General features: G+C 35.2%; 1 protein-coding gene across 1 annotated transcript; it reads right to left on the bottom strand.

The window, feature by feature from the left end:
• Nucleotides 1-218: 218 nt before the first annotated feature.
• On the bottom strand, nt 219-13974 carry LOC146993545 (fatty-acid amide hydrolase 2-like). The gene is made up of 3 exons (XM_085827396.1): nt 13822-13974; nt 5223-5318; nt 219-1890 (listed from the first exon to the last, which is right to left on the bottom strand). Exons 1-3 carry the CDS (start codon nt 13972-13974, stop codon nt 1297-1299), a joined length of 843 nt encoding a protein of 280 aa, XP_085683522.1. The 3' UTR covers nt 219-1296.
• Between the last annotated feature and the right edge of the window lie 183 nt (nt 13975-14157).

Genomic DNA, 14157 nt, shown 5'->3' with positions numbered 1-14157 from the left:
AGCCGATTTGGAATTAAATTCCAAGTGCGAAACCACCGTGACAGTGCTATCCGTTTTTGCTCGTCATGCCAGTCGCCTTGTTTACATAAAATAATGTGTTTGCATTTCTTACGCGTTCGTGGATCTGGAGTGTTTAACCATAACACTTGATGAAGAATGAATACATAATTTATTAGACATTATTACACAGTACAGCTCCAAAAATACGTTTACAGTCGTCGAAAAACTACGACAAACAAGATGAAACAATCAGCAACACAGTCTTCAGGCTATAACGGTGAAGACAGCTTCACGGCAAAGTACTGGAACACAGCTCCTGACTCGTTTCGGTCGATCTCGGAGCTCAACACACTGAAGATAAAGCTCGATAGCCTCAACGACGCACATTCTCGATGCACAACGAGACATTCGATAGACTACGAGACACTCTCAATAGACTTAGACTTAGACTCTATAATTGACCGAGCTATTACGAAGAGCAATGTTGCCGACTCTCGATCGACTGGGTTTATATAGCTTTTGGCTTGCGTTCGAGAACTTTCTGAGCCGAACCGGTAAGAATTCGTTCCAGAAAGTACTCCATCAGTCCATGGCATGTCACCATTTTTGTCTCCAAATGACTCCAAATGGGCGACTTCGTGCCAAATATGCCTTCCCTTTCCATTTTATGGTAACCCTAAATCCGCCTTGCAGTGAAGCTATCTTACCGCAGCTGGACATATAGTAACAATATAGATCGGCGGCCAGATCAGCTTGCTATAGCAGATGAAATTCTCTTGTAAATCAGTATAGAGAAATGAATTTCCCGATGTTTTAATCTCGTTCCTCGAAAGATGCATTACTATACTATGTTTGTCGATAATTTAATATCATGGCTACAAGTTCATGTCTCTTCCCATGTGGCTGCTGATAGACTAACCAACTGCACTGCATATTATAAGACCAAACTATTCGAGATCCACTGCGAATGCAATGAGTCAAATTCTCTTCTCATCAGTTATCTTGTAATTACAAAAAACTGTCTTGTTTTTTCTAATTTACGCTCATGTTATCAAAATTTGAGATTTAGTTTATACCACATATTACCAAACTATGTGATGGAAACAATTGGTTTTAAAACTTTCTACATGGTTGTAACTTTTTATTATTCCTTCTTATTTCTGGACAGGACCCAATCATTGCAATTCTCTAATACAGCTGCAAAAGCTACAGTCAAAAGGCAATTGAATGTCTGCTACAAATACTAGAAAAATTTATAATTATTTTTAAAAATCTCTTAACTTTGCACCTTTTATGCTATTTCCTTTTACTTCCTGGCGGTACCCAGCCACCGAAAGCTTTTTCTAGTTCTGCTGCAAAAGCAATAGTCAGTGAATCATTGCTTTTTCGTCCGATAATTTGAATTCCAATTGGAAGCCCTTGGCTATTAAGTCCTAATGGGCACTGAGTAGCTGGAAGTCCTAGAACATTAAAAATACTAGTATAACACACATTCGGTATGTAAACGTGACTTTCATTATGATGAAAAGCAGTCACAGGGAACGTCGGGAAAAGAAATACAGATTTTTCATCTAATAAGCTGTCGAACTCTTCACTCAGCTGTTTCGCTAGATTTTCATAGTGTGGTACCTTACTTTCATTGTACCACAAAAAACATTTAGCAAAGTTCATGCATGCTAGAGGTCCAAGTGTCAAATCGGACATACCAATAAGCCATTTGAAAAGTTCTTTGAAACTGTTGATATCTCCATTACTTGATGTGAGAACTTCTGTAATGTTACCTGCAGCAGATAAAACGCAGTGAAGAGCTATCGAGTTACTTTGCTTGAGCAGTGGAATATGTGTTTCTTTGCTGTTTACCTGGTAGGTAGTTTGAAAATAAGAAACAACCTGAAAAGAAGATGCATTTTATTATTTGTCTTTGAAAAATAGCATAAATAGAAATTTTTAATGAAATTTGTTTTTGTCTTTGTAAGGTGTATTATAATTTTATAACAATTATTTTTAATTTTGAAACCTTTTCAACTCAACGATTTTAAAACGAGCAATAGCAACACTCTACGGGAAATAAAAACCTTTTTATCTCCAGCGCGCGGAAGTGTGTATCGTATATTCTAAAGATATGCTTATTAGTCCAAATTGATATGCTTATTAAAAAAAAAATCTGAAATGTTTCAGATTTTAAATTACGTCCAAAGTGGCGTTTTTTTAACGTTTTAAGTGTTACCTTTATTTATTAGATATCATGTTCTTTGCACTTAAACCATAAAATTCAGTTCAAGAGCAATATCGCAAAATAATGTTAAATTAAGCATATCTTTAGAATTTCCGATATACACAGTCTCGCGAGCTGGAGATAAAAGTATTTTTTTTTTCTATATAACGTTGCCATTTCTCGCTTTTAAAGCATTGGGTTTGTAAATCAAAAATTCGTTAAAGTTTTACAAAATATAAAATCTATAATAAAACAAATTCCAAATTTGGGATTTCAGATGCCCATATTCGCAGTAGGATTTCGTCATTCAAAATTCGATGGCTCTATGTACCATTGTTTTATCAGAATGCGAGAAATAGACAATCATTTATGCAGATTTTTCATTATTTAATTTCTTCAAATATAATGCAGGACTCTAACATTTTGTGGCAACAGTTTGAAAAGTGAACCGACGTTTATGAGTCCGACGCAAAATCGCAAAACGAAAACAATAGTCCTTCAGGAACAACAAAGCCCCTTTGGACTAAAAAAAAAAAAAAAAAAAAAAAAAAAAAAGCTGCTCCGCTTTGAATGCGTTTCCGCCGAAAAACTTCGCAATTTAAAAACATCTTCGTAGAAAATATCATGGTAAAAAATAAAGTACCTACAAATCATCGCATGACGATAACATCGCACACATGCGTTTTCAGCTTTTAAAAGCTGTAAATACGTATTCGCGTAATGATTTGGGAGCGCAAGAAGGAAAGAGGAATTCGTTTACTTCTTTATTTCATATTTTTGAATGAACTAGTAAATTTTTGCTGAAAACATAAGAAGGAAACTTAGGCATTTAAAAATTGAAAATGAGTAGAAAATTAATGCAACTTATAAAACTTAAAAGAATTTTAAATTTACATAATTAATTAACAAATGTCATTAATAAATTACCCTTTTTTTATAAAGTTTTATTGATAACGTTTTACAAAAAATGCAGTCTAAAAGTGTTTGGAAAAAGGAAGATAAATAACCGCATGAGGTTACCTCTATAAAAAATGCTTAGTTAATTTTCAAATTATTTTTCCCATTTTTAATCAGATATTGTTTTAGTGAAAATTATATTTTGTTTTGTTTTCGTTCGTTCTTAAAGTGTCGTTAACATTTTCATGTATAGCGTGCAATGTATTTTTTTTATATCGCTTTGTTAGTTATGATGACAGTTACATAATATGTCAGGACGGGATTTAAAAAACACACGAGTGCGATGTTATCGTCCTGCGATGATTTGTAGGTACTTTATTTTTTATCACGATATTTTTGATGACGGTGTTTTTAAACTGCGAAGATTTTGAACCGCTTTATTTTCGACAACGAAATTTTGTACCACGATGTTTTAGAACTGCAATGTTTTCTCTCTGCTTTTTTTCTATCACGATATTTTGTACCACGACGTTTTCGCCTTGCATTGGTTTCGTCCGCGATGTTTTCGGCTGTAACGCTTCAAACGATCGCCGTCCTTGTAAAAAATCCATTCACTTCACTTTCTAGCAAACTCTGTTGCCCCCCTCTCCAGTAGAAAATGATGTGGACTTAGCAAGGAGCCGTTAAAGTGGTATTCCAACGTTGGCAAAATTCTCCTCTTTATTTTTTCACAATGAGTCCTTTAAAAAAGTCAACAAGCGTCGAAGGTTTAGCAATTCACTAAGCCCTCTTTTAAACCAGGACTTAAGACTCCCTTGCTTCAGCGGTCCCAGATGGTAAACACATTCCTGTTCCTAGTCTCGCAATTAATCCCTTCTTCAACGGTCTCATTAATGGTACCGAAATTCCTTTTTCCAGCCTCGCCAGGTTATCAAAATGGGAGGGCTACTAAACTACCAAGCCGAGCATACGAAAATAGGTAAGGGAATAGTTTCGAACATTTTGAAGTTCAGATACAGCTTTCTAGTATAATTCCCCTCCCCCCCCTAAGACCCAATTCTTCAATTGCATAAAATGTTTATCACAAGTTGTTGAAATATCAGAGGCCAAAGACTCGGAACGTTAAAGGAAAAGATGGGGAAAAGGGAAAAAATTAAATTAGCAGAATAAATAATTGAAAACACCATTAAATGCAAACCGAAGAATCCAAATTAAAAATTAAATAAACCCTGAGGGTCGTAAACCCTCTAACCAAAACTAATCATATAACAGTTAAATTATTACAACTCAAATCAATAAAATTCTTATCACTTAAAAATCAATCTCGAGAACATTCAAGAATTTTAAATTAATATAAATTAATATCACTTTTAATTAAAAAGAAAACTAGTTACACAACAGAAACCCATTCAAATATTTCCCTCTCTCTCTTTTTCTTTTTATATAAAAAATAAAGTATATGAAAGGAACTCAAATTGCTGAATCATATATGCAGCAAGTGCATGTGTAGCACTAACGGACGTATGTTTAAACATGCCATAAAAAGCAGAACATCCTTCGCAATATAATTCTTAATGTCCTCTTATAATGCCTTCATTGTCAACTTTTAAAATGACATAATCTGTTAATATGTAATAAAGTATCAGAAGAAATAAATTACGAATTAGACCTCTATATAATTAACATTTAACTTAAAAATCCTCAGAGCACCTTTTTATATCACCAAAAAAAGAAGGGAATAAAGGAAGAAAGAGAAAAAAAAAGCGAAGGCGATTTCTCATCAAATTTGGTGAAAACCTTTAGTCGCCCAAACAATCGCCAGATTAGCGATCGTCTCGCCAATTTGTCAATATAGTCATTTATCTCAATGCTAAATAGACTTATCCCTATAATCTTATTCTTCCGGCACAACTTCACTCTCTTACAGCTTTTCATGTTACATTATAGAAAATTTGTAACATTACGTTATGTAGTTATGCGTATCTGCAAATAATATCACATGAAAAAAAAAGAAAGAAAATGAATCATAGTTCAAGTTCGGATAAAGGTATATGTGGCCAGCGCGATGAAATATTAAGAAATTAGTAAAGGCTGAATATATAATATTTACTTCCTTGATAGCTTGCTGAAAATCTTCGGAAACAGGCGTTGCAAAGTTGGCATCAAGCGACAGCATGTAAAATATTTTAATATCTCTGAAGTTCACCTGAAATGTATTTTGGAAATTTAATATTTATCAATTATTTTTAACTTATTAAATTAATCATTGCAAAGGTATTCGCTGACAAATGAAATTGTAAAACTAAATTTAATAAAATCAAAATTCCAATTAAAATTCAATCAAAATTCCTGACTTCTCATAACTAACTCATCACTAAATTTGCGAATGCACACCTGGGTGAGTCAGAAAATTAAAATCAACGAATAAGTTCTGAAATTATGAAACCCTTTAACTTTGTTAATTTAAGATTTTGTTGTGTATGCACTGAAAATAAGGAATAACTTTCATAAGTTAGTAAATTTGATTTTATTTAAGTAAATGAATAAAATTATAACTTCATGATTTCATTTTTTATTGAACACAAGTGACTACTCTCTGTAATGGTCCATTTATATTTGTTAAGAAATGGAGCTATTTTTTGATATACTTAAAGATACTTTGAAACGGAGTTCGTATGGGAAGTAGCTTGCCTTTGATGAAGAAAAACCGATTTACATTTTCTTTCCGATTGCATTTGAAATCAAAACGAAACAAAAAGGTTTAATTCCTTAATTTATATCGTTTTAATACGACTTGCTCTGTTAATATAAAGATAAGTTAAATAGCGTATATTAATTGTACCAATACTGTTTTAAATAACTATACATTAATTAATCTGTCATAAGATATATTATATATTGTATTGTGCGAAGTAAGTGTATCAGGTTCAGTGTTTCTCCTTACTTGCTTTGGGAATATTCACGAACCTGACTCGGAACAGGGAGCTTACTAAAGCTATGTTCAAAAAATGTGGGAAGTAGACAAGATACACAGGAAGGCTATACGAAACCCTTTATTTTTCACTCTTTACAATAATTTCCGTACTTCGGAATAAATAGACCAACTACTTGTGGTCTGAACGTAAGAATATAAAAATATTAACTATAACTTAAATTTGGAATAATAAACAAGGGCCTACGTGGAAGATTGGCCGTATATTAACAGGAAGCCGTATGTAGTACAGAGAACTGTTAACACTACAATACGTTTAAAATTATCAAGAGGATTAAACCTCTGGCCTGGAAGGCAACCAGCAACCAAGTAAACTGCTAAGGCACGCGGCCTGCTTCTACTAACTCCTTCCTCTTCTCTCGCTTGGCAAAAAGCCACAACTTAAGTACTTGGCGTTCGCCAGACAAATTTGCATAAACAAGTTAAAGCTTTTAATTCTGGCCGGAAGTAGAAAATAAGAAGTGATAGTAAAGATTTAAAATAAAATAAACGTTAGTAAAACTTAAGATCCTTACATACTTCCCGCCAGAGTTAATTAGTTTGAAACTGAGGTCTAAAACGACCTTGTTGAAAACTTTTAGCTCTAGAATCTAACGCGAGGCCAATCTTTTACAAACATTTTTCGCTAGAAACTAGAAATTTAAAAGAAAGAAATTTGTTTTTACAATAGCAGCTCCCAGGACACAATTTTTTCATCTGTACTGCATCTAAACAGGAGCTTTTATTCAAATCTGGTTCCTTCCAGAGATCTGGAAGGAAAACTAGTTTAATGAAATGTTACACAATGAAATGGCAAGTAACATGTATAATTATATTTCTCTTAACATTCTTATTTCATTCATGACTATTTTAATTATCTCTCCCCGTGCTCTCTGACATGTGTTATAAAAGAAAACACCAAACACGAATGTGTTTATGTATACGTGTTCAACACTGCCTCCTACAATCAAAACACTAACGTGTTAAAATTCAACATAACAAGACCTCGTAACACACCCTATGTTCATCTCTAAACCCTGAGGTACTATTCTGAAAGTGGCTAACTCTGAAGTGTAGCGTCAGAGAGCCTAACTGCATTCATTCAACCTTTAACACATATTCACAATACTTTTCTCTTTTTTTTTTCAGTCACACGAATAAGCTTAAAATTTTTAGCATTACTTTCACTTTTACCATATCACAGTATTTCTTAACATTTAAAATAACAGTTCACATGGTATATAAGAACATATTAACATGCCGTTAATTTTACGCATTTTAAAACATACATTAGTAGTACATTGTTAACTTCTATTCTTTTCCAAGCAAGTGCCAATTCTTCTACATTGAAATACTACATTTCAAAAGTCTTTCAGACTAAAACATCTTTCTTGCCAGAATGTTTTAAATAAAATTTATACAATAACTTTTACAATATTCAAGTATTTACACATTCCTATGATACATCAACTTTAGTTTTACTCGCGAGTAATTGAAAAACATAATACCAAAATAGGTAACAACTCATTTCTCGCCTTTTTGGCGATAAAGGTAGACCTCACATGAGGTAAAACGTCTTGAAATCTGCCACTTGCAGTAAGAATGAAAGATTAACTTAAGTTTGCAAAGTAACATAAAATTTTACTTATCTTTGTGATATTCGGACATTCTCTTCTCAGCCCAGTCCTGGAAGGTAGCGAAGATTCTAGTTTGATTTATCCTCCTTCTTGTGCGGGCTCGCCCTTCAGTGCCTTCCTCTAGAAGCTTTCTTTTTCCTCCAGTTCGGTCACCCTTGAATACCTTCTTTTTCGCCTCTGCCTGTGGTCCTGGCCGTTTGATGGCCGCTGGTCTTGGCGGAACCGGGACACTTCTCTCTCGTTCCTGCTTGGACCTCGTTGCTGGCCGTTCAAATTTTCCTTGTATCTTTTCCTCCGCCGCTAATGGCCCTTCCGCAGTTCGGCGACATTTGCTGCGGAGAGTCCTGTCCGATGAGTAGATCTTCCGTTTGGGAGCCGGGTTATAGTTGCCGTTATTTCTCCTGGCTCTCTTTGCATTCGTCATACTTCTCCCTTCTTCATTCTGGGGGTGGTCGTGAGCTCTCTTTTCTGGACGGTGGAACGGCTTCTTTTTCTTGTTACCTTCAATTTTCCAACGGGGAAACTTTCTTTTCAATTGCTCCTGCCTCCTAATGGCTTGCCCTTGTACTTGTCGTTGTTCCATTTCTGGAGCTTGTGCCTGCCGTGCCGGATCCTGCAAAAGATCTTTGAATATTTGCATTTTATTACGATCATAGTATGGTTTTATTTGATCAATGTTTGCGGAGCATGTTTCACCATTCCTGGCTTTTAACACCACTACAGCGTGAGTTATTTTTCCTATGACATATGGTCCTTCAAATTGTGGAAAAAATTTGACGGTTTTATCTTATGGTGCTGAAGAAAGTGAATGCTTAATTTTTAATACTTCATCTCCTACTTTATAAGTTACTCCCCGTCGTTTCAAATCGTAATAGAGTTTTTGTTTTCTTTGTGCTACTTCAGTTTTCTTTTTAGCTTCTTTAATTAATTTTTCTATATCACCCATTTTAAATTCTGGGGCTCTTTGTTGAACATAAAATAATTTATCTAACGGCGTTATAATCTTTCTGCCTAAAAATAACTCAGCAGGAGTTTTGCCCGTTGTATCATGTTTTGCGGTCCTAAGGGCGAAAGCAAATTCATTGACATAGTTATCCCAGCTTTTATGAAAATTTTTAACATAACTACGGATAGTTTTCACCATATTTCTATTGACCCGTTCCGCTATATTTGATTGCGGCCGATACGGGACCATTTTTAAATGACGTATGCCCAGTTTTTGGCACATGTCTTCAAATACATTACTTACAAATTGAGGACCATTATCCGATATAACTTTTAGGGGTGCCCCGTATTTTAAAATATATTTATTTAAAATAGAATCAGTAACTAATTTCGCGGAGGCTCGTTTTAAGGGAACAATTTCGGTCCACTTACTAAAATGATCAACCATAACAAGGAGATAGCGACTTTTATTTAACTGACTTTTTGGGAAAGGGCCCAATAAATCGATGCCAATTATTTCATTTGGAAATTCGGATTTAATACTATTTAGAAACCCGGCCTGGCGTAAATTAATATAATTAACTGCTTGACATGTTGGGCAGGACTGGACATACGCCCTTTTTAACTTTTGCAGTTCAGGAAAATAGACTGCCTCTCGTACGCGTTGGATAGTTTTTCGAATACCAGCATGAGAAGCAAAAGGGCTGTCATGTAACTCCTGCAGGATATTTAACCTAAGATTAGCTGGGATAACAGGTCGAAATTCGTTGTTGGAATTTGTAGTTTTTGTATAAAATAATAGACCATCTATTAGTTCGTAATGGGCCGCCCTATTTCTTATCGCCACAACATCTTGGTGGCTAAAATTTTCAGGATCCTTTAAATACTCATAAATGTTTCCAAACTCAGGATCCTTACCCAGTTCGGTTATTACAATTTCTCGAGAATTTATTGTACATGCTCTGAGCATTGCCATGTTTACAGTATTACCTTCTTCGTCTATTTTTATTCTGGATAGGGCATCTGCTACGATATTTTCCTTTCCGGGGGTATGCTTGATTACCAGATTATATTCTTGCACCTTGAGTGCCCATCTTATTAACCTTGGGGATAAGTTTTTTTCCTGAGTAAAATCTAGTTACCGCCGCATGATCAGAATACACTGTTATTGGCGCCCTTCCAAAATAGACTCGGAACTTTTGCACTGCTAACAGAACTGCAAGTGCCTCTCTCTCGGTCGCGGAATAATTTCTTTGTGTTTGATTTAAATTTCGACTAAAAAATGCCACGGGCTGCTGATTTTGCGAAAGTACCGCTCCTACCGCATAATCCGAAGCATCCGCTGAAATTTCTAAATTCTCATCATTTTCAGGAAATTTCAACACAGGGGCTTGCGTTAATGCTTGTTTTAATTTTTCGAAAGCACTATTGGCTTCAGCCGTCCACAAGAATCTTGCCTTTTTCCTTTTTAATTTTAACAATAGCTGCAATAGCTGCAAAATCTTTTATAAAGGACCTATAATATGAACAAAGTCCTAGAAAAGAAGAGAGCTTCTTCGCCGTGTTTGGCGGCGGAAACTTTTGCACAGCGATTATTTTTGATTCGTCTGTCTCGATTCCTTTCTGAGATATTTTGTAACCTAAATATTTTAATTCAGGGGCTGCAAATTTGCACTTTTCGACATTAACTTTTAGACCGGCGTCATTTAATAAAGAAAACACCTGTCTTAAATCCTGTACATGTTGGTCCAGATTATCACTAGTAATAATGATATCGTCTAAATAGATAAATGTGGACTTTCCAAGAACAGGCCTTAACACAATGTCCATACATCGCTGAAATGTTGCCGGTGCCCCTGAAAGGCCAAACGGCATACGTAGGAATGCATAAGTGCCAGACTTGGTTATAAAAGCAGTCTTAGGCACGTCCTCCGGTCTAACCCCTATTTGAAAATAACCAGTCGTTAAGTTTAAAGTCGTCATATATTTGGTGGACGTTATGTTCCTTAGAATTTCTTCAATAATAGGTAACGGATATACCGGATATTTAGTTATGGAGTTTAATTTACGATAGTCGATCGCGAAACGCCACCTTTTTGGATGTGTTAATGGGTAGTCATTGTTTTTCTTACATAAAACCACCGGGCTAGCATAACTACTTGAGATGGGCGTTATGATCTTTTTACGTAGCATATCGCTAATGTGCCATTCTATAATTTTTTCTTTATTCTTATCATACCGGTATGCTTTGTGGCGAACTGGCATTGAATCTCCGGTGTCAATACTATGGTTAGTAACTTGAGTAAATCCTGGAATATCACTAAATAACGAAGCAAATTCACTTACCACTTGTCGGATTCTTTGTTGCTCTTCCTTAGGCAGGTGATCAAGGTTTAATATTGGCGGTTCCGATTTTTCTTCTCGAACTGGTTTCATCGTCAGCTTAAGGGACGCTTCATTAAAATCCAGCATTGCTTTTGCCTCTGAAAGAAAATCTATCCCTAAGATAATATGTGCTTGCAGATTCTTTACTATAAAAAACATAACCTTTACTTGTTCGTCCTTGATACGGACATATAGCGGTAATTTACCTATGCACTTACATCTTTCTCCTTGCGCAGCTAACACTGTGGTATTATCCGAATTATATATGCGGTATTTCCGAAAATACTTCCTAAAAAAATCTTCTGCCACACAGGAACACTGCGCGCCTGTATCCAGGAGTGCGGTGGCTGGGATGTTATTCACTAACACTTCAATCTTCGGAAGAGTCAAATTTTTCACCATTACTGTATTTAACTTGAATGAAGAGGGGTTTTCTTGGCCTTCGGATTGCCGCACCCTCCCGTCAGCAGAAATCCGTTTTAGTTTAAATCTTTTTTTTTTCTTTCCATGCTTTCCTTCTTTCTCCACTAGCCTTGAGACTTTTTTCCTGGATTGCTATTGAACTGTCGACGTTCGCCGGCTGTTTTTGGATGCTCGAGTTTCCTTGCCCACTGATTCGCTTTGCTTCCGTAGCCGTGTGCTTGACTTTGCTGTGGTCTTGGCTCACCAAATTGGTTTCGTTGTTGATATTGGCGTCTTCTTTCAATGTCCGCCGTTCTTCTACTTTCAAACTGGTTTTCTAGCTCAAATAACTTTTCCAGTGTAGTCGGATTCCTTAATTCAATAAAGTCTTGTACTTGGGGAAGTAACCTCGGCAAAATCACTTGAATTATCTCAGGATCCGGACGGTTTCCATACAAGAGTTTGAAAACGTGAATTTTTCTTAAAATAAAGCTTGAGAGATTTTCGAGTCTTTGCTGATATATGCTGAAAAGTTCCGTTTCTAATTTCGCACGATCCCTTACGACAGGGAAGGCTTTTACTAGGGCAGTCTTGAAATTTTCGTAAGTATAGGACGGACTTCCTGCTTGACCCAAGAGACTTCTGCCTATACATTTGAACCAGTTAAGCGCTTGGCCCCTTAAAGCGCTGGTAGCTAAGGTAACTTTCTGGAACTCGTGCACGGGATACATCATGAAGTGGTCCTCCAATTTTTTCAAAAAACTGGTAACCGGTGACTTTCCATTAAATGTTGCTTCTGGTTTCATTGCTGCGCGCATGGTCTGGACGATGTAACCAAATCCTTCCAGGGCAGCAGCTGGCATTTCTGGATTCTGAGCCGCTTCTGCAGGCAGCACAGGTTCTTCTTGAAACTTTGCCATGGTTATTCTTCTTCGTTGGGCGCCTCTATCAGGTTCAGTGTTTCTCCTTATTTGCTTTTGGAATATTCACGAACCTGACTCGGAACAGGGAGCTTATTAAAGCTATGTTCAATAAATGTGGGAAGTAGACAAGATACACAGGAAGGGTATACGAAACCCTTTATTTTTCACTCTTTACAATAATTTCCGTACTTCGGAATACAGAGACCAACTACTTGTGGTCTGAACGTAAGAATATAAAAATATTAACTAAACTCTAACTTAAATTTGGAATAATAAACAAGGGCCTACGTGGAAGATTGGCTGTATATTAACAGGAAGCCGTATGTAGTACAGAGAACTGTTAACACTACAATACGTTTAAAATTATCAAGAGGATTAAACCTCTGGCCTGGAAGGCAACCAGCAACCGAGTAAACTGCTAAGGCACGCGGCCTGCTTCTACTAACTCCTTCCTCTTCTCTCGCTTGGCAAAAAGCCACAACTTAAGTACTTGGCGTTCGCCAGACAAATTTGCATAAACAAGTTAAAGCTTTTAATTCTGGCCGGAAGTAGAAAATAAGAAGTGATAGTAAAGATTTAAAATAAAATAAACGTTAGTAAAACTTAAGATCCTTACAAATGAACTTATTCAGATTATTAGATTTTCTATTACATTTTATAACCAAATGCATGTTTTTGCCTTAATAAATTTTTCTTCAAACTCTGAAAAGTCAATATTGTTATTATAGCAGCTTTATATGAAAGGGTCGCACCGAGGAAAGAGAAGTGTTTCATCGAAGGATTTTTTTTAATGTAAAATATTATGTTATGCTTGAATTTTAATTTAAAAACATTTCCTACATAAATAACCGAGCATGCTTTACGTTTACATATCAAAGTGTTTCAAGTAAAATGTAATTAAAACTCATAAAAAGTGGAGAAGAAATTTCTGAAAAAACATATTGCCTGAAATACTTTGATTCGAGATTCAGTTACTAAACTCTTAAGCTTTGATTTTTTTCGCATTACTTTCGTTTACAATATAGTTTGGCCATATATTGTAAAAACAGTTTCTCATTCATTGGAACTATATATAATCTAAAATAACTTCTAATAGATTGTCTGCTACCCAAATTGCTGATCTGTCAACAATAATACTGAAAAAGAGAATGAATTATAAATAATGAGAATAAAGCTATTGCTCTTCTAATTAAACTATAATTTAATAAAAATTTGTCTTTTTATAATAATTTGTTTAACCTTATGTGAATTATATCTAAAATAATCCATTTATTAAACTTTATACTTAAAGATATTTTTCTTAATTGTAAAGTTTTCCTCAGCAACCATCACATATTTGATCATATATTTTAAACAAGTATGTATAACATACTCTTTTTCTCATTCCGAGATACGAAATTCAACTTAAATGTATGAGATGTAACTTTAAAAAAGGAAGTAACTTACAGCTTGTCCAAATTTCCTATGTGTCTTTTGGCCATAAGAAAGCACAGACATGCTTGTAACAAGATCTTCAGCATATCTGCACAATGGTCCGGTACAGAGCATTTGTGAAAGCTTCGGGTTGAACAATGGAAAACTTTCTTCTTGAAACGCCATATCTGAAAATACGTAATACACATGTATGGCAAAAGAGTTTCCGTTATTTTCTTAACATTTCTACTGATTATTAAAAATTAATATGTTGCTAAGCATTTCAAAACAAAATTCTCCTATTGTAAACTGTAAGTACATACTGTTCTACTAAATTAGCATAATATATTGCACAGATAATGCATATGT

Source organism: Stegodyphus dumicola, chromosome 12, assembly GCF_044657685.1.
Source record: "Stegodyphus dumicola isolate Sdum_Otavi_A_Nest chromosome 12, ASM4465768v1".
Classification (NCBI taxonomy): domain Eukaryota; kingdom Metazoa; phylum Arthropoda; class Arachnida; order Araneae; family Eresidae; genus Stegodyphus; species Stegodyphus dumicola.
This window is presented reverse-complemented; position numbering and strand designations above follow the sequence as displayed.